At 29.7% G+C, this 25,014-nt stretch overlaps 1 protein-coding gene across 1 annotated transcript in view; it reads left to right on the top strand.

Annotated features, from left to right (window-relative positions):
• Positions 1–25,014, top strand: part of LOC143245454 (pregnancy zone protein-like) — a 131,284-nt gene that overhangs the window by 78,958 nt on the left and 27,312 nt on the right. The window contains exons 18-25 of the mRNA XM_076491817.1: positions 1,106–1,199; positions 3,731–3,828; positions 11,592–11,682; positions 15,209–15,386; positions 15,748–15,976; positions 16,528–16,767; positions 17,255–17,306; positions 19,199–19,288. Coding sequence (XP_076347932.1) covers positions 1,106–1,199; positions 3,731–3,828; positions 11,592–11,682; positions 15,209–15,386; positions 15,748–15,976; positions 16,528–16,767; positions 17,255–17,306; positions 19,199–19,288 — 1,072 coding nt within the window. The remainder of the gene's footprint in view (positions 1–1,105; positions 1,200–3,730; positions 3,829–11,591; positions 11,683–15,208; positions 15,387–15,747; positions 15,977–16,527; positions 16,768–17,254; positions 17,307–19,198; positions 19,289–25,014) is intronic.

Consider the following 25,014-nt stretch of genomic DNA (forward strand, 5'->3'; position numbering starts at 1 on the left):
GAAGAATGGTTGATCTTGTTGAGAACTGTTGCATTGATGAAACAAATGGATAAGTATATATGCATATAAACAAATGAAAACGACAATAAGTTGGTGACTTTTTTGTGATTACCTCAAAGATACATTATATACATGACCAGCAGATTGATGGATACAGTATACAAAGTTAAAGAACTGCATAATGGATTATAAGGATCTTGAAGTATCTCTGGTACATTTTACAGTTGCAGATCCATCACACATACACAAAACAAAATAGGAAACAGTACACCAACCTACAAAATAGTAGATAGTTTCAATGATTGAATACTCTTACAGAAAGTAGCAGCTAAGACAGAAATTAGCTGGTTTATAATGTTATAAGTTAGAAATTTTTGTAATATTTTATACAGGAGAGTGTAATGTGTGGTATGGAGGTATGATAAAGTTCATTGCTTTTTACAGTATGGCACTTATCTTTTTATCACTGTTAATTTTTGACTTGTAGATAGGAAAGGAAATATATCAGTAAATGTATTGATTTAGTAAGAATTTTCTAAGATGATATACTTATCTTTGTGTCTTTAATCAAGTATCATGTTTGACACCTGTTGTTGATGAGAGTACATCATTTATGACTGTAGAACGAGGCATGCTTTGCTGGCAAATATTTTAATTTTATTTTCTTAGTCCTGTTAGTGGATGGAATAAATATTTTGAAGGAAAACAAAATATTCTTTGCCAGAGCTGTGGTGTCTAAAATATGACTTATAGAGATTTATAGCTGATGTCTTGTACTTGAGAAGCGGCCTATATTGATGCCAAATTTTAAGGAATATTTTTTGAAGTAAAAGTTATATGATCACTTTCATGAATAGTCTGTAGGTTAATTTCAGTGTCTATATAAATATTTTTGTAAAAAGCAGCTAACAATGGTTGAATGAGTGAGTATGTGTCTTGTTACTTGGATTAAATTCAATGGAAATTGTACTTTAATGTGATGTAAATAGTTATAAGATGATGAATATCTGTTTTAAACATGACTTTGAATTAAAAACAATTTCTAAAACAGACAGTAATTATTCCCTTTTGAAATTTATTCTATTTTCAATGTTTTCATGTGTAGATTTTTGAGATTCTTCAGAAATATGACTTGAATCGAAATACACTTCCTCACCAAATAAGCGACACCTACTGTGAAAATAAAATTGCTAAAGAAGGTGAGCTAATATATCAATTTATTTATATTATGTAAACTATAAAAACGCACAAAAGCCAAGAAGCATGTTTATTTAGTTTATTTATACATTTTTATTATTAATTTACAAATTTATAATTCATAAATTAAGTTAATATTAAGTTAATAAAGTTAATTTGTTTCTCTTTTTTTAATTGTATAAAGTGATGTTAAAGCCTATACAAATTTTAAACATTAGAAAACATGAGAAATTCTTGAAAATCCAAAAATGTATAACATATTCTTGAGGATCATATGTTCTTAGCAAAAATAAAAACCGATATTTGGGGTGGATGGAAAGTTTTAAAAAACAACAACAGATTACTTAGTTTTTGTGCTGTCGTGGCATCAACATAAGGCCAATAAAGTTATTAATGTTATATTTTTTAGTTCTTTTGCTTCCGTGTTCTCTTTAGCAGGTGACATATTTTCTACCTTCAGTGATATTTCAGAATTGTATGGATTATTTTAGTTTAACAGGTTCATAGCAGAATGTCATTTGGTAGCTGATTATGACATTAATTGAAAGTAATAGCTGACCAGTGATGTAAGAAAACAAATGTCATGGGTTTATGCTGTCTAGTTTACAATGTGTTTAGCTCAGTATTAAACATTCTTTAGAGAGAGAAGTGTGCAGAGCTAGACACAATCTAGTGGACTGACCAGACATGTGCATAGCTATGAGCATTGCATATTCTCTTTTATTTATGGAACAAAGATTTGTTCAGTCTCTTAAAATTATCCAGACTTTCATCTTAAATACACACACTTACATGATTAAAAGGAGTACAACTCTAAAATAGTTAACCAATAAAAAATTTAGTTAAAACAGGGACTAACCCTAAAAAGACTACCTGACTCATTTACTTTATATTTTTCTACAGCATTTTTATGTTCCTTGATTCTAAATTTTTATTTTTAAATTTCTTCATGTTTCACCAATAGAAATTTGATACAAGGAATTTTATAAATTACACATTTACCAACTTTTTTTACTCTATCTTTTATACCTTGGAGAAAATATTTTAGTTTACATTGTGGAGAGCATTTCACTTCATTCAATATAATTTTTATTATGTTACATATTTTTGTTGATAAACCTTGAACATAAAACATAAAAATCTGTACTTTTGATTGTGATTTAAAACCAGAGTTAAATTTTTTTGAAACATGTTGCTGGAGATAGAGATTTTAATCCTGAAATGAATAATAGATTGCATAGAAACATAACATTAAAAATGTCATGTACAACATTAAAGGAAAAGTAAGGTTGATGTAATGAAGGTTCATTTGCCATATACCAGAATAACCTTTGACAAAAAGCTGTTTATCTGGTACAGTAATATAAATATAGTTTAAGTTTGTGATTAATATCCTTCCTCCTAAGAGAGAAACCAAAACAGATGAGATATTGTTTAATTATTTTTAAAATATATTTTGAAATAGACTTGAGTTCGATCAAGTAATCTGAAATTGATCTCTGTTTGCTAGCTTTTATAAAACATATTGCAGACTTGTATTCAAACCAGACTTGAACACTTTTGTAACACTGAATAAAATATTGGTCAGTTAGAAATCTAGTTTATAGTTAGCCCATACAAGTTTCATCTGACAGATAAAAATGAAAGTCATCTAGCCAAAAATACGTATTGTATAAAGAATGGGAGAAAGAGTGTTTAATATTGGATCCTTCTTTTACAAAAACAAAAAACAATTACAGTTTAAGAAGGAACTACATCCCAGTATAGAATTCTGACATACAGGGACACCAAACTAACACCAAAATACCAAGAAAATGAAGTACAAAAATGTTATAAAATTACAAAAAAAGTAAATATAACAGATATGTTTAACTACTGAAGGCTACCCATAACATAAGCTAAAGGTGAAAGTTGAAAGACACTAACATAAAATACAACAATTATAGGTGGTATCCTGATATTGAATTTTTGCCAAGTGTGGCTTTACACTGAATTAAACTGAGTATGAATATATTTTGAATTTGCTCTTATGTATTAAATCATACAAAATGAATGAAAAACCATACATTTTTTACACAGCATTTTCTAGACTTCAGCATTGCTCATAGCAAGAAATTGTGAACTGTAGAAATTAAATCATTCACCTTTCTGTTTAGGTTCAAATTATTTTAGGCTAGCATTTCTACTCTCTACTAAATGAGGTTAACATTCCCATGAGTTATATATCTGTATTTGTCATGATTTGCAAGGTATGAGCCAAACTTGACAGAATATTTAATTTCATGATACATCGTTTATTTTAGTTAATATTCTGAGAGTACCAATTAAACATATGGAAAACAGTTAAGAAATTTTATTTTTAAAAATAGTGTGTGGGTGTGTGTGTCTCTATACAGAAAGAGTAATTACTTTTTGTTCAGATTTTAAAAATGTTGTAATAATGCTTAATATTTTAATGTGACCCTTTTTCAGTCTTAACAGAAATCTTTTACCTGTACTTAACATTTAATAAATATTTAAAACTATTCTGTAGGTGGTGAAGAAGATTTTGAACATCCTTTATTAAAAGGTTTTCCTGTTTCTTGGTTTCGGTATATGTCTGAAAATGTTGATAGTATGATGGCATTTGAAGTAAGTATAACAGTCATGTGAATAATTTATAATCCCACAAAACTGAATTATTTGAAATCATGCTCTTACACCATGCTAGGCTGCAAGTTTGTAGTGTTTTTTTTCTGAGAATGAACTTTTATGCCCAGGAATGTAGATGTCAGTCTTACTGTTATGACTAGGAATGTAGGCCAGATCTTTAGCTAATAATGCAGTGCATAGTTATTTACTGCTACGTAAAAAGTGTTGAATAAACCTCTTTTTTGTTTCTGCTGAGCAAATTTTTAAATTTATTTTTTTGTTTTTTTTAATAACTGCTTTTCAATTCTTTGCTAGAAACTCACTTTTCTGTGCACGAAAAATCAGTTTTCAAAGTTTTTATGCAGAGGGGAAATCAGATACATGCATTTAACATTGTGGTCTGAGTTTAATTCAATTCTCCAGTAGCTGTCATATTTAGCTTTCACAATTTAACTGAAGCTGAAAAATATGACTGAATTGGTATACTCATGAACTTTCCTAATAAACTTGTGTTATTGAGCTTTGTTTTTATTTTCATAAATACAGCTGGTTATCACTGTCCAATAATCTGGTACAATAATACATTTACATATTATAATAAAAGTATGGATCTTATTGAAGTAACATAACTAATACATTCACTTCTCTGTGTCACACCTGATGCTATAATAAGTATAGTTTAGATAATTAATGTTATTTTATCTCAGACAAGTAACAGACGTTTTTCAAAGTAAACTTGTAAACAAATTACACATTTACAAATTTAAGCCGTAAACTTAAGCAAATGAATAACATAAATAAATACATATGTAAAACTATGTAATCATAATAAACATAAGTTTATTTGGAAAGTAAATGACTATGACAAATGAGGTGTTTGGTTAAGAAAGAGAAAGTGAATATATAGGTACATGTAAATAACATGACAAATGATCAAATGGGATCTTTTGATCCATTTAAGCTATCCTGTTTACTAGTTTAAACTAAATATACTAAAAACATGAGGCCAGCCTTTATTAATCTTTCTCTTAAACTTCCTTCAATTATCTGTATCTTTCACATGTAAAAGCAGCACTTTCCAATCACTTTGCACACCAACTGAATAGTAGCAAGTGGCTAACATATGTAATATTTTGCCTGTTTCAAAACAGTAAATATTATTTTTACCATAATCTTTATTGTTCTTTAAATTTCCCAATTTTTTAACAAGCTCAGAATTAATGTGAACTTCTTCTTTAATCTTATTTAAATTGTCACTGTTAAAAAAAATAGAGAAAAACATAACTTAATGACCCAGTAATCTCATAGTTATCAGATATTAGGTCTCCTGTATAATCAGTCAGATGCCTGTCTCCCATCCTAATATTCTACTCACCATTACTATATTTGAAGAAATACTTGCTATTAATATGTACATTAGCAGCCAGACTTTTTATCATATACTTTCTGATTTCATAGTCTCTAGTTTAACCAACTTTCTTGAGCTTCTACAGTATTCCAAATCTTTCATCATTACATTTAATTTGAACTTTTTATGGTTATTGTATTTTTATTTAATTTTATTCCTCATACCTTTTGTAAAGCTCACCTAAATTTTACTTGCAGCCACCTTTCACTATCTGTAAGAAACATGCCTATCTTGATTATTTAAGGATTTATTTCTATAATATTTTCACAGTTGATCAGTATCTCCAACTAGATCAGTTGCTCAATTCACAGCAGATAAATTTTGAAATCTAGAACTGAGATTTAATTATTCCTTTTCTTCATATGCAGGAAAACATCGAACCTAATGGAGAAATGACCACTCACACTCATATGTTCCTCAGTTTCTACCCTCTTAATCACTTCTATATTTTTAAGTTAACAATTGGCCTAAAATAGCATTGTTTTTATTAGGTTCCTTGACTGATTGGTGAAGAAAGCTATCTTGAACAGTTTCCAGAAACCTTTTTTCCTCGTGGTTTGACTCTAGAATTTCTCAGTCTACATGCCTGAAATTAAAATTACCTATAATTATGACTTTATTAACAGCTGAAATCTTAATCTCATTGCAAAGTTTCCAATTAATTTCATCAGTATTATTTGATGGTCTCATTAAAGGCCTTTTCCATTTGTATCTTTTAAACGAAACCTAAATGATTTCAATCTTCTTGCTATTATCTTTAATATTCTCAACTTAAGTGGAACATAATTCACGTTTTACATATAAAGCCACTCCTCTTGCCTCCTCTTTATTACTCTATCCCTATGAAATAGCGTGTAATCTTGTACTTCAAAGAAACATTTGTCATCAGAATCATTTATGTTTAACCATATTTCTATGTTATTCCCATTACATCAAAGTCCTCTATTCCTACTAATGCTCTCAGAGTTATCTGTTTTATTTCTTATATTGTTAGTGTTAAAATAATAGCAATTAAGCCTATCCATATAATTACTTCTATACTCATTTCCTACACTGAACTTTTCTCTGCCTCTTGCTGTCTTTGCATTTAGATTTTCCTGGCCCTCACAAGTGTATAGTCCTAGTTTAAAACTTTCTTTACAGTTGAGTTAATAGTCTTAGCAAATAAGCAAGCCCCTACCCTATTTAAGTCTAAACTATCCTTTACAAAAAGTTTATTTTTTTCACAATAAAATAGTTTTTATGATTTACCAGTAAGTAGAAATACACCTATGCCTAAAGTACTATTATATATACTAAGCCTATTTTAACATAGTAGTCAAATTTACTCCACTAAACTCTTAAGTTAAAACTTTTACTATCTTACATGTATTTGCCAAAACTACTATTATAGTTATTATTGTGTTATTTACTCAAAATTACTACAGATTGTAATATAAATGTTAAAGAACTTTCAAAATCTGTAAGAATTTTACTTTAATCATCCTTCCTCTTCAGTCATGCTTTCTACTTCTGTATTGATAATGTTATAGTTGAGGATTTTCAAAAGATTTTGGCAAGGTGGCATATAAAAGGATTATAATAAAATTTATTTCTGTAGAAGTGGGAGATATGTTGGCTTGTTGGATAGAAAAATGGCTTTACAGAAAAAAGCAGTGGGTTTTTATAAATGAAGTTTTGTCATGAATTTATGTGACAAATGTAGTACATAAGGCCTTAGTTTTAGGACCTTTGACCTTTTTGATTTAAATGAAAGACAGATGAAGGAATGGTCAATGTATTATTTACATTTGCTGATGACATTAAAGTTTTGGGTGTTGTTGGTTATAAAGAGGATGTTACTGCTTTACAAAAGGATGTGTTTTGTGTGTTGTTTATTATAGCAAAGTCACATTGGGCTATCTGCTGTGTTCACCAAGGGTAACCGAAGCTCTGATTTGAATATTGTAAATCCAAAGACTTACCACTGACTCACCTGGGGATCTTTCCAAAGCATTTGGACTATTTGGGGAGTTGGGTGAATTAATGGCAGATGATGATCAGTTGTAAGAAAAGTAAGATAGACCATGTGGGTTTGGCCTGGCATGACCAGGTGGGTTAAGACGTTTGACTCGTAATCTGAGGATTGTGGGTTCGAATTCTGTCACACCAAACATGCTCACCCTTTCAACAGTAGAAGTGTTATAATATGACGGTCTCCCACTATTCGTTGGTAAAAGAGTAGCCCAAGAGTTGGTGGTGGGTAGTGATGACTAGCTGCCTTCCCTCTAGTTTTACTCTGCTAAATTAGGGATGGCTAGCACAGATAGCCCTCATGTAGCTTTGCACAAAATTCCAAAACAAACAAACCACATGGGTTATAATTAAAATTATGTCTTTGATATAGGAATAACTTTAAGAGAGCTATGGAATTAAAATATCTTGGTGTTCTGTTTCATCACCCTTTCAATTCATCAAAACACATACATTTTAACATCAATCAAATGCTTCAATTGTCAGAGTATTTGAATTATAGATAAAAACACCACTAATCTTATAATCTTGTCCAAGCATTAGAAGTAACAGCAAGATGATAAACCTGTCAATAATCAATAATGGTAGCATTTTTCAATTTAACTGAATCTTGCAAATACATGATAATGGAAAAGTGAATAGTTCATTAATGAATTAAACCTTATGAATACTCTTTGGTATGTTTTTCTTTTTGTGAAACATCTTAGTGATACATAAACCTGCTTGGAGAGTTCTTGCAGTGTTTTTGGAATATCTTATTAACTTGTAAAGATATATCAAAAAATGAGAATTCAGACAGAAAATAGACTGTAGCTTTATTATGGTTTAATCAGTAGTTTAAATGATGGTAATTATATTATTTTGCTTCAGAATTATTTTATGGTTTTCAAAAAAACTTAAATATCAATGCATTGTTATATTATTTAAATAATTTGTATTAACACTTTATTTTGCAGAATTCTGATTTTTTTGTAAGTCATCATACAGCTTTAATATTGCACAACCCTAATAAGTATCTTGGAGTAGCTTTAAGCGAGTTAACATATTTTTTGTAAAGGGCAGCAATACATTTTATTATTAACAAAATTAAGCTTAAATTTAAAGGGCAATTTCACCAATTATTTTGTAGGCCAGTGGTAAATCTGTGGACTCACAATGGTAAAATCCAAAGCTTGATTTCTTGCAATGAACACAACAGGTAACTCAGTATGGCTTTACCAAGAAACAAATACACGAGAGGAAAGTCTAAAAAAAATCTTCAGTTAACATGATTTTTATAAGTATTTGAAAGATAGTTTGAGACCAGTTTTTATCCAGTGGGAAAAAAGTGTTGTAATTACATACTTAACTTTATGTGTTACATTTTATTTTACCACAAAGCATTTTATTACTTACATTGGTACCTGTACAATGAATGCCATTGATGTTTATGTTGTATTGTCATATTTTTTAAAATAGTGTAGATTTAATTTTTTTACTTTTTGTCAAACCTAGTCTGTAAATGATGAACATCTGTATGAAGAATTTTGTACACAACTTCATGCTTAGTGTTGAGTGAAAATCAGTATGTAGTGCATTCAGAATACATGTTTGATTAACCCTTTCATGATGGGTCATGGGTCATAGGCTACATCATCATATATGTTAACATGCATTCAAAATTGTATTGAACTACTATTTTATGAATTTATGTCGAGTTTGGAAACAAATTATGGATTATAATTCAAACTTTTAAATTAAGGAGTCAACTCATATATAATATTAAAGTAAATATTGGAAGAATATGAAGATGTTTGTTATGTCAAAATACTACTAGAATAGTTTTGTATGAATTAGGAACACAAATTACCAATATTGTCAAGCTAGAATATAAAAAAAGAACCTTATATCTCTTTTTTATTTTCCTGAGATATAGCTTACATACTGAATCAAGCATAGTGGCCCTGTTCGCTTCTTTCCATTTTTTGAAATGGTCCCTTATATACACCTACAACAGTATATGACATGTCAATAACCAATAAACAGCTCAGAATATCCCCTACTGGTTTTTTCAGCCATATTAATATTTGAAAAGGCTAATTCCTTTTAACCAAGATTTCAAGGAGATACATTGTGTTTTTACTGTGCTCAAAGTTTCACACTTTTTTTAGACCTAAATACAACTTAGTTATTAAGCTTAATAAATTATAGTGAAATCCTATGATATAAGTATATTTACTTATGATTTTTTTGGTTATTCAACTGTGTGTATAAAACCTAAAAAGAAATTTTGTTTGATATCCTCCATGTGCAAAATTTTAAAAGGCTTAGCAACCTATGTCCAGCAGCAACCAAATTCAAAGGTCATAACTAAAAGAGATAATTGCTTGTTTTACTTTTTCATTTATTGTTTTATATTTAAAAAACGTTTCACAATGTATTTCTAAATAATAATAATCTATAAACATAATATAGTCTACTAAAACTCGAGCAAGACCAGGTATGTTTTATGTTATTGAATATGGTAACATGAGTGCACATGCAACATGCCAATGCAAGTTATGTAATGTTAGCCAAGATTACAGTAATTAAATATATACAAATATACAACGTTATGAAACTTAGTCTACTTAGACTAATCACTTGTATTTCTGTGTTATAATATATAGTCATTGTAGCACGAAAACAAACATAATTTACATTTATTTTCTTATATTTTTCTGATTTTTTTTGAGACTGATCAGTTGACAGACCCACAGATGGTATAGAAAATAACATAAAATAAAAATTCTCACTGAAAATAAATGTTTTGAAATGTATTTAGGTGGTTGTAGTGATTACACAAATCTTTTGAGATTTTTGGGACAAAGAATAGTTTTTTTGTCATAATATGAAATCATTTCACATTCAAACTAGTAACCAAACAGATTTGATATTTTCATAAACAAATCTTTAGTAAAAATGTTTCATTAAAAAATCTGATTTTTTTGTGTACAAAAAATCTGGAATATTTATTAAAAGCCTGCCAAATTTTGTGAAGGTACACATACTGTAACAAAAGCTATAGTGTAAATACTTAACATGTGCAAATGTATATACAAACTTGTGTATATTATACTGAACCTGTTGTGAAAGGGTTAAACCAGGATTAGGTTTTTAATTTTTTATTTTAATGCAGAGCTGCATAATGGGCTGTATGCACTACCTTTATGAAGGGAATTAAATCTGAAATTCTAGCATTATAGGTAAGCCCTGAAGCTTACTGTTGAACCACTTGTAGACTAGGATTACTTTTTAAGTTGTAAATTCATGTCAGCTTCTAATCTATTTGTGCTCAGCTCTGCACAGTTGAAATCTAAATGCAAAAATATTATGCACTGGGCATTTGATTTTTTGCAATAATCAGCAAATGTCTCTAACTTGCACAAATACGTTTGCCAAGCTGATTTTATTTGTATTCTTATTGTGGACACTTTCATATGATAGATTCTTCACATTTCTTTTTTCTAGTAGAAAGACTGTTATTCACTTACTGACAGATAACTTTGTTTAGCTAGTTATTTTGTTAAAGAAATTTTTGGTATCAGAGCTATATGTATCTTAATATTAACCTGAAGTATATCCATATGCCAGTTTAGTTCATGAAAAATGATCTAATTGTAATTTCTAAATTAATTTGCTTTGCTTTTTGTACTAATTAATCTCAGAAACAGTAATAAAATTATTTATACAAGCAAAAAAAGAGAATAGTTATATATGATTTTTTTGGTTTTTTAACTATATATACGTAAAACCTAAAAAAGAAATTTTGTTTGATATCCTCCATGTGCAAAAATTCTAAAAGGATTAGCAACCTATGTCCAGCAGCAAGCAAGTTCAAAGGTTGTAGCTAGAAGAGATAATTGTTTATTTTAATTCTTTATTTATTGTTCTATACTTGAAGAAAAATAAGTTTCATAACATATTTATAAATAGTAATAATTTGTGTAAACATATAATGTATATTAATTTAAATGTTGATGTATAATACAAAATACTAGTCTGCTAAAATACAACCAAGACCAGGTATGTTTTATATTACTGGACATGGTAACATGTCAGAGCTATATATATCTTAATATTAACCTGAAATATACCCATATGTCAGTTTAGTTCATGAAAATTATCTAATTGTAATTTCTAACTTAATTTGCTTTGCTTTTTGTACTAATTAATCTCAGAAACAGTAATAAAATTATTTATATAAGCAAAAACATCAAAAAAGAACAAGTTATTTAATAGAAAAAGCTTTATTTTTATTTGATTTGATTACTATTTAGTTTTCTTGGTGATGTGGTTTTTATTGCAAAGTTTTGTTTTTTAGGAAGTAGGAATGATCGTTTTGACTGACCTAAAGGTGGAAGCAAGAGATTGTAGTAGATCACCTATTGCTCTTCCAGTTTTGGGTTTTAATGGTCAGTGCCTTCAAAATTTTTAATAACATTGTCGCTGTTATCTGTACAATTAATGTTTTTTACAATAATTACTTTCCTTAGTTTACTGATTCTAAGGTATTTTACATACGTGCGAGTCAGATTCTGTACAGTAGGCATGACTTGCTGACGATACATTATAACAATAAACACACAGCACATGGTCCACTTGTTTTAAAATAATGTATTAAAACTAGTAAAATGTATGTACAAATGTTCATTACACAGTTAATCACCACAGTTGTGCCACTATATGCTTTTTTAAGCTAAACTCACAAACACATAGTTTAAGTCTGTTTCTAATTAGTTTTGTCTTATTTTTCTAAGTTACTCAAGCTATATTTTGTATGCATATTTATAGCCTGACCAATGGCTAGAACTTTATATACACTATGAGATAATATGATGTAATAATACTCGGTGAAAATAGCAAGAAAAACTCGTAAAACTGTAGTAACATGATGCAATAACACAACAAGCACCAATTCACAACTGCTTCTAACAATAACTAAATTTAACACTAGCACTATTCTTAAATGGAAACATTCATGCATATTTAATAACATATAGTTTGTTGTTAAAAAATTATATTTTGAATCCTTAATTGTAGAAATAAAAAAATGTGTGGTTTCTAACAGCCATAGTTTGTATACAGTGCATTTATTCTAGCAACCATTTGTGCTCATTTTATTTATTTTTAGACAAAATGTAATTTCTATTTACTTTTGAAATAGGAAGTCTTGTAAAAAGATTTTGAAGTTATCTCTTTGTTAAAAAATGGGAAGTGTTAGGCTGTGTATGTGTAGCCTTTTCTACATTGTGTAATTCTAAAAAATATAAAACTTCATATCATTACATATTTAATCCATTTTCTAACTAAAATGGCCAATATTACTAATCATATTATTTCATACAGTACAGGCTTGTTATTTTACTAAACATGAATTCATAATTTTCTTGACATAATTTGATATGTATGTTTTTATATCTGATATTCAGACAGAGTTTAGCATGTTTGTATTATTGCTTTAATTTTTTATTCAATTTTAAAACAAACTGAACTTTAAATACTTACTTTTGTTCACTCTTAATTTACAATTGTATTAAGCTACATGAAATCTTCTGCTGAATTGTGATGTGAAAAAAAAATCATAATAATCGATTAGGTTGTCTTTATTTAAGGTTTACTTCTTATTTACCTATTAATTGTTTTAACCTAAAAATGTGTGTTTTATGTTTATAAGTTCTTCATGCCTCTTGACATGAATTTTCAAGTTGATTTATCAATAAGACAATTTTAATGTAATGTCAGTCTTCAAGCTGATTTGGAATGTAGCCTTATCAAGCTGATTTGGAATGTAGCCTTATGTTTTAGTGCTTAATGGTATCAAGCTGATTTGGAATGTAGCCTTATGTTTTAGTGCTTAATGGTCAACCTGGAAAAAGATTATTTATTAGGATAAGAAAAGCAAAGAAACAGTAGAATAGCCTTCAGGTAATTTTTACAATTTCATTCCAAACAGACCCAGTACAGTTTCTAATTTGAAGATTGCAGTATTAGAATTTCAGCTGTTTTTCTTTTTCTTGTATTAAATGAAGATAAAAGTTACCAGCTTGTTGCCTTATCTTAAATGGCAAGTTAGATGAATCAGTTTAGGTGAACCACATAGTAGAAGATACTTTAATTGTGTATAATGCTAAAGCATAAATTTTTGACATTTAGTTGCAGTCTAAAACACTATGGGTCTCTTGGAAGGATTAGTTATTTGATAATTTTGCTGTTATGTGCCATGTAATTTATTTGTCATTTCAAATTATGAGACTGGAAGTTCTACTTTAGTTAATATGGTGAGCTTTTGTACTTATCAAAGTACAGTTTGTAATTGAATACATTAAAACAAAATGAGAAAGAAAAACTTACAATTCAAATAGATATTGTGCTTCTATTGTAATGTTTGATCTATATTCGATGTTCATGCTAAAAGTAGATCTTTATTAATATTTCTTCTTTTTTATTTATTGCCTGATCTTTGCAATTTTAAATCTTTGGCAAACCTTAATCAAAGTGTAGATGTTCTGTGTGTAATGACATACTTCATGCTTCCTGTTGAAGAATCTAGGCTAATAACGTTTTGCCACACTCTGTACTATTACCTATGTACATATATTGTTCACCTTGCTCTAGCTTACACAACCTTGCATTTTTTATGCCTTTTCCAGTTCACATTTGTTTTAAGAATTATCCTTGGATTTTGTCAGTATTTTTGTTCCACTTTAGTTTAGGAGTGCTGGTTTTTTCCTTTTGAAAACTCAAGAGAATATTTCTTAAGTGATTTAGTGTAATCCAAAATTATATCCTCATATATAATTTCCAAATGTTTGTATGGTTGATTGATTTCTGTTCTCTCTCTCCTTTTAATTATTTTAAGCTGTTTCACAATTCAAGATGGAAACCTTATGGATGACCATGCTGTATATTGCAGATGCATATATTTGTGTTACTGTTCACCTCTATTTGATTTCAGTATTTTTTTTCATACACACTATATTTATGTGCTTCAATGTAGAATTTGGTCTAGTTTTGGTTTCTTTTGTTTTAACAAAGATCGCCACAACATTCTATTTTCATCAACAGGATTAGGTTTCCTTAGCACTTAAATTATTGATTGATTTTGTTTACTTCATAATATTGTTCTTTGATAAGCTCTTGACTACATTAGGATTTTTGATTGCATTATAAAAAAAACAAATCCAAACATCTTCCACTTACTTATTTTCTCATACATTTGAGTGCTTTGATTGGTTTCTGTCTAGGAGATGAAAATATCCATACCTATAGTTAAGTCATTGTTCAGTTTGAACCTTATTTTGCTTGTTATATTTTTTCTTTCTTTGGAACTGTACTGCTTACAACTACTTTAGGACCTGGCTCAGACTAGTGGTTGGGATGCTGAAGGCACAATATGCAGGTCATGGGTTCAAATCTGAACACCAAACTTGCTCACCATTTCAGCCATGAAGGTGTTACAATGTGATAAATAATTCTACTTTTCATTGGTAAAGAGTAACCCAAGAGTTGGCAGTGAGTGGTGTTCACCAGGATTTTTACTTGTCATTCTCACCTAGTGTGTAAGGTTCTTTCACTTTCAGGGATTTTGGGCTTCCTGGAACCATATATTTTTTTGTGGCACACACACACATGTGCCTCCTCCTTTGCCACTCTTCTTAGCCATATTCTCGTTCCTGCTCCTACTGAATGAACTGTTTAAAAATGAATTGTCATGATTAATATTGACTGATCTCACTGGTAATTTTCTTACTTTAAAAAGGAATTGTACATCTTGTGCACATTTGACTAAAATCATATTTTCTTTCCAGTGAACAGCCCCTACAAAAGTGAAATTAATTAATTCTTGTGTATAATCAGTTAAAACAAACTTAATGTAATTCATATAACTAATTTTATATTACAATAAAAAAAAACTTCTTTCTGATATTTATTTTGTAGAAGAAAGGCTAGGTGTGAAAGTTAGAAATTTCTTTAGTAAGGATAGAGGCAGAGCACTAACATTAGATGCGGAATCTAAACAGTTGCCATCACTTCCATCTTCACAGCCTCCAAAATCAGTTGTGGAAATTCGTAACTACTTTCCTGAGACCTGGTTGTGGGAGCTTTACAATGTTCCGTAAGCTACACATGTTGTCATTTAACACTTTATAAATCATTTTATATCTTTATTTATGTGTAGTTATATCTAATAACAAATTTTGGGGGATATAAGTATTTCAGGTTAATATTAATTTTGCATTGACACTCAGATGCAATAATATTTATAGAATATAGCTAATATTTTATAATTTAGTACGTTACTTTTTCACTGAAATTCATTCTTACATCCTGCCCTTGTAACTAATTAGTGAAAAATGATGACAGAAAATTATTTTTGTTTTTAGTTAGAATAACTCATTATTTTAAATCATTATTAATTTACTCATGATTGTTTCTTGGTAACTTAATATGAAGATTAATTAAACATTCATTTTCAGAGGTAATGGTAAACTTGTACTGAAGCAGACTGTTCCACATACAATAACAGAATGGATTGGAAATGCAGTATGTATTGTACCTGATAAAGGACTTGGAATTTCTGATCCTACCAGTCTGCAAAGTTTTCAACCTTTCTTCACCAGTTTTACCATACCATACTCAGTAATTCGCCATGAAAGTGCTCCTGTTAAAGTCAGTGTCTTCAACTATCTTTCTCAGTGTTTGCCGGTTGGTATTAAACTTTGTTGTTCTTTATGCATTTATGCACCCAGATTTTTAATTTATGTTAAAAGGTTTGTTTTTTACTAAATATTTGTATATGAATTTATGAAGTCAGTCAGTGACTGAGAGTTTAGTCTGATTGCAAGGATATTTTTTTTAATCTTAAGAATAAAAATACTTTTTTACAGCTTACAGTTTGATGTTTCATTTTCATAACTTTTGGAAGCTCTTAGAGGAATTTCAAAAGATTTTCTAGTGAAAGTTTATCTCTGATGTTCTTTTGCCCTTACATTATCTATAGTGTAATAATCTGTAGCAACTATTGAAACATATGAAATAAAATCAAAAGTATATTTTCGTTTTTGTAGAATGGCAGCAGATAAAATCAGACAATCATAAACATCTATACTTTGGATGCTTATTTATAGATCAAACTTAGTCTAGAGGTAATTGCCTCTAAATTGCAAAACACTGTGAATGTTTATATGTTGATTAAATTCACACTACAGTAACTACTGAGCTTGAAAGTGTAATGTGCTTTGGATGTTTCTTTATAGATCAAACTCAGTCTAGAAGTAACTGCTGATTTTAAACTGGAAAGTAGCTCACCAACAAAGAAGATTTGTGTATGTGGAGGAAAATCTGTAACTCATACATTCAGAATACAACCTGTCAAACTTGGAAAAGTAAACATCACTGTGTACAGCTATTCAATGTGGGATAGTAATGTTTGTGGAAATGAAACCAAAACAGAAGTATTTGCTCGGGATGCTGCCACAAGGCAACTTTTGGTGGAAGTAAGATATATTTTATACTTAAATTATCCAGTATGAAAAACATTTATTTGTATGTTAACATACTTACATTTTTAATGTTTTATGGAATGCATTTCTTTTATTTTTAGATGTCTTTACATTTCATTAATATGTGAAACATAAACCAATTTGTAGTTTTTAATATACTATTTTTCATCTTGGCGTTGAATGTAAGGCAATGTAGTGTGTTGGTTTAGAACAGGTTGTTGGCTATTTTTATTACCTAGGTAAAGTATAAAATATTTTTTTATAAATACATTTTAAAACTTATCTGTATGTAAGACTTATTATATGTATGGTTATCATAAAGAAACAGCTGGGTGAAAAAGTAGAACTTCTTTATACTTCAACAAAATTGAAATGGATTTAGTAAAAACAATTTTTTAGCATTTAGATACATGTTGAACTTAGTTTTAACTATGTAGTATTTTGATAATATAAAAAATGTAACATTTCTTTTACTCCTTAGGTGGAAGGATTTCCCAGGGAACACACTAAAAATGTTTTCTTCTGTCCAAGAGGTAAAACGTTTTCTTAATATTTTATTAAAATACTCTCTTACAACACTTCTCCATTGGGAATATTTAATTAATTATCTGTGAAAGTGGTATATATTTATAGCACTTACACTAATATTTATTTCAAAAAATAATTAACTTATAAAAAAACAAACAATTAAGCTCGATTTCTGTTCTAATATTCTATAACACCACAGTAGAATTATTTGTCAAGTCCATTTAAGTCCTTTTGAAATGGCTCTTTCTCTTGAGTAATCTATATAACACTGTTTTTTTTTTATAAGCAGAAACTATAAACAAACCAAAGCAGTTGAATCAAGTACTTAAACATCGTTTATAATTTAGCAACATATCACTATTATAATTAGTTATTATTTAGTTTACATTAGAAAATAGTTCATTTTTTAAAATATTTTCATGTATCAGTAACAATTTTCATCCTTGTTAGTTTCTACATTTTAAAACATGATGTAATGTCATTATCTCACTATACTTAGTTACTAGTGCAGGAATGTACATCTTGCCTTTTACTTTGAGCTGAACTAACAGACTTGTGTTTATTGTTTATTTTAATTTTTATACTTTTTCGCACTGTGGTTTTTAGTTTGCTAAAATTTTAGACAATATGGTGAAAAGTGAGGCAGTGATGACACTGTCAGTGTAAATGATGTCATCCACTGAACAATAATTCATGCCACTTGTGCCCTTCTCCTGCCATCAGATTCTATTCTGTTGCGTCGAAGTGAGCATACAGTATATGAAACTATAATACATAATTAATATGTCCTGCTTCTACAGCCAAGATCTGTTCAATACAGTCAAGGTGACACAACTTATACAAAAGCAAACTGCATAATTAATTACTTTCCTCCCATAGTTGGAGTCTGTCTCTTAGAGCCAAGATAAGCACACATAGTATAGTTTGGGCATGCCTAAACCACAATAAACATATTGGCTTACCTACCAATTGTGTGCAAGTTTTAGGACAGTCGTTTTGTTACTTCACTTATGTTTGTGACACATAGGTTTCATTTTTTGTTTTCCCCTCACATTCTGGGTGAAGAGTATATCCTGGCTGGGAGGAGGTGTAGGCTCCCACAGAAGAGCTCCTATAGAACTCCTGCCATTAGGTGTTGCACCCCATGGGCTTCCCTTCAGGCACTTTTTGGAGAAAGCTCATCTAGGTAAAAACATTTGCACCAGCTCTTCCACTAAATGTGGGATTTTAAGTAATTTGAGTGGGGAGAGGAGTTATTGGCTCAAAAGTTAATGTTATCCTTATCTGAAAAAGTATTTTCAATAGATCTTCACATCTGCACACTTTCCCATTCACCTTCCTCTTTTCTAGTGCACATTTTCATATTACTTCATCAAAGAATAAAGTTACCACAAGTACAAGTGCATAGGGAGAATTATTACACAGAGATGAGATTGTCACCTTTGTATTGCTGGAAGGTTTTGTTGCACGATGATGTCTTAAACACCAGTGCAGCTCAAATTAAAACACGTAAATATTGGTTGGAGTTACCTCAAGGCTAATAGCAAACAAATATCTTAGTCAGATGCATGAGAAAGATAATTAATACATGTGATAATTAAGTATCTATGAGAAATAAATTTTTTACATTAGAAAAATTTTAACTTTTATTCATTATATGTTTGTGATTTCATTAGCTTTTTTAGTTATAACGCATTAGATTTGGTTGCTAATATATAGCATGAGAATAAAAAAAATCTTGAATTCATAATAAGTGTATCCTTTATATAATTATCTTGTTTATGTTTTGCTTGAAATCAACCATTGTTTAAAACTAAAACTGTTTAATGTTAGCTTTAGTTAGCTTGTTTCATTGAGTAAATTATTTTTTGAAATATAAACATGTTTTTACTTAAAGATCATGGAGGTATATATGACAAAACAATAGACTTGCTGTTGCCAGATGATGTTGTTGATGGATCACCACGAGCTTACTTCTCTGTTACAGGTGAATAATATTTAGTTACTGTTTTGTTTTTTCAAATAAATTTTATTTGTGTGAGTTGCTATTTCTGAAACATTAGCTGTATTGAACTTGATATTTTATACCTATATTTCTTTAATCACATCAATGAATAAGAGTACAACTTCATATTGTAATATGTTCTTGTAATTCCAATAGTGTAAACAGTTAATCATGATCACTTGAGGCTTATGACCTATGTACAGATGTGTGAAACTTTCTAGGATTAACACATTTTCAGAACCAATCAGTTTAAAAATTTTCCTGAAATCTATGAAGACTAAATCTTATCTTATTATTATTTGGTTTGAAAAAAAAAGCACTGATTGTGTCCTCTAAACGTTTAGTCAAGAGAATAACATTTTATGTAACTAGGTATTTTCTGATGTGATACCTCACCTCGTTTTACAAATAGCTTTCTTAACTTACACTGCACTTGCTACTGGCCTTGATACTTCCACTTGTATTTGCATAATAATATACAGATAATTAAACAGCAATCCTTTACCAGTATGAATGACACTAATGCTTTTCCTAATTTTGTTGCTGTTAAACACTTCTCAGTTGGCAGTTTTTTGAATAAACATTTTTTTGCTTGTGGTTTTTGGTTCATCTATTGGGAAGGTTTATTTACTACTTTTTTTGATTTGACAGTGTTCTTTATCATTCTAGTTTTTCTTTGTCAAGAGTTACAAATTACTGTATATATCCTCTATCCTAATTCAATTTGTTGAGTTATGCACTTACAGTTTAGGTGGCCACAACTTCAACTGTTGCAGTGGAATTGCTGACCACAATTAGTTTAGTCAGAACCAGGATTCTTGGTCCATGAAGTGATAGCTCTGGTTTGTCAGGAGTTGAAAAATTTTATAAAGTGAAGAGGATAAACTGATGATTGTTCTATCATGGTTTTCAGTGATTAGGAAGTTTTGGATTTGGACAACCTTTTTATCCTTCCTGAATATGCCTCTCAGTTGTGTGTTGTTTTAGGTGACTTGCCCAGACCTCTTTTCCCTTTGGTGACTTTGATTAACCAGGAATGTTAAGTTCTATTTTATCTCTTGTTTTCTTATGTTCTACTCCAGCTTGGCCCGGCATGGCCAAGTGTGTTAAGGCATTTGATTCGTAATCTGAGGGTCACAGGTTTGAATCCCAGTCGCACCAAACATGCACGCTTTTTCAGCTGTGGGGTGTTATAATGTGATGGTCAATCCCACTATTCGTTGGTAAAAGAGTAGCCTAAGAGTTGGCAGTGGGTGGTGATGACTAGCTGCCTTCCATCTTGTCTTACACTGCTAAATTATGGACAGCTAGTGCAGATAGCCCTCGTGTAGCTTTGCATGAAATTCAAAAACAAACAAACAAACAAACTACTCTAGCTCTTCTTGGAGGTTAGCCTTTGGGTCATTCTTTTAGTGTTTCCTGCTTTCTTGGATATAGATTTCAGTGGGAAAAACTTTGATTTCTACACATCTTTCTTGTGGCACTTGTAGTAGTACCTTTGTGAATAGTATGACTGCCTGTATTTTTGTAGACATTAGGCTAATGTTCGATTGTTTGATTGGTTGGATGACAATCTGTTACAATTTATTGCACCAGCATACAACAACCTCTTTTATTTCCTATTTTCTTAATTAATTATTCCCAATCTTGTATTTATACAATATTCCATTTTTCACTTGATTTCCTAGAGGAGTATGACTCATGAGTGATCATACATCAGAGAATAAATCTCATCCATGTTTAGCTAACATGTTGTAATCCAATCTAGATAGCATGTTTTGTAAGGAAGAAAGACACTTAATGAACATCAAATAATGGGTAAGAAACTTGCAAAGGTCAAGCATAATCTTTCCAGGTTGGTGCAGGTCATCTGCAAGCTGTCATTGGAATGATGCCATTCAGCAGTAGCCTTGGGTGATCTTCTCAATATGCTAAATTATACCAACAAAAATCGTATATATAGATTGCATTTAAAAGTTTATTTAAGTTATTTTGTAACTTTAAACTTTACTTTTGATTTGCTAGTTTTCTATTTGTTTATTTTTGATGTTTTCTTTGAAAGTTCTGATTTATAGTGAGTAAGTTTTAATTACTCTGTATTTTGTGTATGCATCATACATGCACCATTTCTACACTCTAGGAGATTGTATTTTATGCATTGAAATTTTATTTCATTTATAAGTGACATTCTTATCTTAATTTTAGATTTAATTATATTTTTGACATATTACTTTTATTTACTTTAATTGCTTTTCTTAAAGATTTAATTTTACTTTACTTTGCTTTCTTATATTTATTGTATTTTATCTTACATTACCAGCAGGTGTGTTCACTTTTTTTACCTGCTAACCTATGTTACATGTATTCCTATTTAATCTTTCTTTTGTATTACTTTTCTTAGTGTTCTTTCATCTATATAGGTATCTCATCAAAAGTTTTACTGTTTTTGTTCTGTAAATTATATCATTTTCAAATTGTTCTTTTTAAAGTAAATAAAGATTAATCTTACTATATGTATATTGTATTGCATTTTCTATTTTAAAATGTTTTATTTTGATTATATTTGTAAAAGAAGTTTATATGTTTGTTCTTTAAAAGATTTTTTGTTTAGTTTTATGTTACATGGATAAGTTGTTTTCTTTTAATTCTACATTAGGAAAATTTTCAAGTTTAATGTATGTGAAGTTTATTTTTACATTACCATGTTATGCATCCTGCACTGTTCCAACACAGTCATTCACTCTAACCAAGAGTTATGATTTTCTTGCATATTTGCCATATTGGGTTGTGAATATTTAATTGGTTTGAACTTAAAGTTGGCTTAAGGACAGGCCTAAAATAAGGGAATTGGGGTTGTGTAAGTACCACAAATGTTTCTCTACTCTGATTCAAATATTGTAAAACTTGTTGTTATCATGTTATTCAGCCTTAGGTGTGAATTTTCATAGGAGAATTTGATCAGGGTAGCTATCTACTATCCTATGAGATAGTTTCTTTATAATCTGTTTTATTATACATATAAAGGACTGCTTTACAACTGTTACATGGAGCAAGATATGTTCCAGTTTCTTGTGATTCACACTTCTGATTGGTTAGTTACAGAGTGAAGGGGAGTTGTAACTGTAGTTTTGGTGTTCCCAGAGAGATTGTTTACTGTTCTGAGGGAGTCAATAAAATATTTATAAATATAAGGATTCAACCATTTTTTACAGGTAGAATATGGGGGAATATTAGTATGTATTAGAATTACAATCTTTTTTGTGACCATTTCATAAGAAACTATATATAATTGAAAACCCAACATCCTATCTTTGATTTGGTGTTGATATACAATGTTATTAGGGTGTCTTTTATTTTTGTATTGTTACAGAAGGAGCTAATAACAAATATATTTAATAATCATACAAATTATCTCATATATTTCAGAAATAAATTCATTGTATGAACTTACATAATACAGTACTTATGTCATATCTGTAAAATCATATACATAAAAATCCCTGTTTTGTAGAAATAAAGTTGAGTGCCACAAATTATACGTTATTGTGGACAAAAGTGTTGTTATTTTAAGATGGAATTTTGTGTTTGGCATAGTCTGATACAATCTAACAAAGTGGCATGAATTGTTTCTTAATTTTCCTTTTCTTCAGCAACTTTTTATATTAGGTACTAAGCTTGTCTTAGTTTTTGTTACAAAATTTTAAGTGTAGCAAATCACACCTCTAGTCTTTACACACACACACACACACACACATGCACCTACATTCTTGCCTTTTGTGTAAAGTGAGGACACCTGACTTCATACTGTAGATATTTTAAGGCAGGTGTTACATTTGTGAGTACAGTATGTGATATAAATTCTGTGCCAACATGTTGTATACACCTGCTAACCTGCAGAATAACTTTAAACTTTTTTTTTGTAATTGTATACTAGAAGTAAGCTCATGACAACACTTGATGAGTCTGCACACTACTGCAGAATCTCTGATTTTTATAATAGACAAACACAGATGGCACTAAATCAGCACAAAAAAGCCAATGACTTACTGTGGATATTCTCTCTATACACATATTCCTTAATGTTTCCATATGTAGTTATACAAATGTTTTCAAAGGTTACTAAGTACAAGGCCTAGCTTGGCCAGGTGATTAAGGCATTGAACTCATAATCTGAGGGTTGTAGGTTTAAATCCCCATCACACCAAACATGCTCACTCTCTCAGCCATGGAGATATTATAATGTGACGGTCAATCTGTCTATTTGTTGGTAAAAGAGTAGCCCAAGAGTTGGCAGTGGGTGGTAATGACTTGTTGCCTTCCTCTAGTCTTACATTGCGAAATTATGGACGGCTAGCCCAGATAGCCCTCGAGTAGCTTTGCGCAAAATTCAGAACTAAGTATAAGAACATATGCACTAAGGAGTAATACAGACTACATTTGGGAGAAGTTAACATTTTGGAATACAAAATGTTTGGTACCTTAATTCAAAATCTCATATCATGAGAAAGTAAGGTCAGTAATCTATAGAAAATGAAAGTTAAAAACCATGAAAAATTTGCTTGGGTATAATTTTTCTCCATATCACATATTTTGATGCTTTATCTTGCTTCAAAAATTCACCTGAAATGATGCACATGAATATAATGATATTTAAAAATATCTATTATTTTTTTAGAAAGGATCTATTAATGTTTCATTTGAGCCCCTCTCCACCCCTACAACCTCCAGCTCAAATTCACAAGTTTCTATTAAGCAGAAATGTGCTTCACATGCACTCAATTACCATTGTTCAAATAAATTTTCTATATTACTTTCTTTAATGTACATATATTTTTTGGACTGTACCTTTTTTAGGTGTTTTTATATATCATCTTGGAAGATTTATTAAATTCTCTTTCATTTTGTGATCTTCTCACAGTGCTGGTTTTATTTTTATTCATCATGTTTTATCATTATCATGATGTATTAATCTGAACTTGGGAGAAATAGATTTTCTCAAAGTAATTTCTCTCAACATAACTAGCTGACATTCTAACATTTATCTGTTGCACTTTCATAAAACTTTTTCACGTGGATTTCAGAACAGAGATTTTTTATACTACTTTAAATGCTTATTTTCATTTTCATCATCATTATATTTATGTGAGTAGACAAAGTATTGTTTTATAATCTTGTAAATTTGAATTACATGGTTAGTGGTGACATAAACTTGTCTTGGTGCACTTGTGGAATCGTATAGTTGAAAACACCGTTGTTCATGCATTTTTCAAACACAGAAATTTAAGCAGGTTAAATGTATTCATATTTGTTTCTTTTATATGTATAAACTTGTTTATTTAATTAATCATGACAAAAATGCTATGCAGAAGTTACCTGTTGTAAAGCTTTTTCTGAGAGTGGGTATTTGGGAAGTACCTTTCAAATATGTTTTCTAGATGACTTATAACCCAGATATATATATATATATATTTATATTTAGAATGGCAAATTATGAACCTTCATTTAAGTGTTTTTATGTTAATTTTATTTATTTAGACAAAGCAATTAACTTAAGTAACTTAACTTACTTAAGAATTACATGCCCTTCTTTTCTTAGTAATTAATATTATCCAGTGTTGAATGAGATTTATACACCAGTTTATATCAGGAATCCTAAAGATTCTTGAAAACAGAAGTGATAAAAGAGAGAGAAATATTCATTGTTCCTT

This window comes from Tachypleus tridentatus, chromosome 2 (assembly GCF_004210375.1).
Source record: "Tachypleus tridentatus isolate NWPU-2018 chromosome 2, ASM421037v1, whole genome shotgun sequence".
Taxonomy (NCBI): Eukaryota; Metazoa; Arthropoda; class Merostomata; order Xiphosura; family Limulidae; genus Tachypleus; species Tachypleus tridentatus.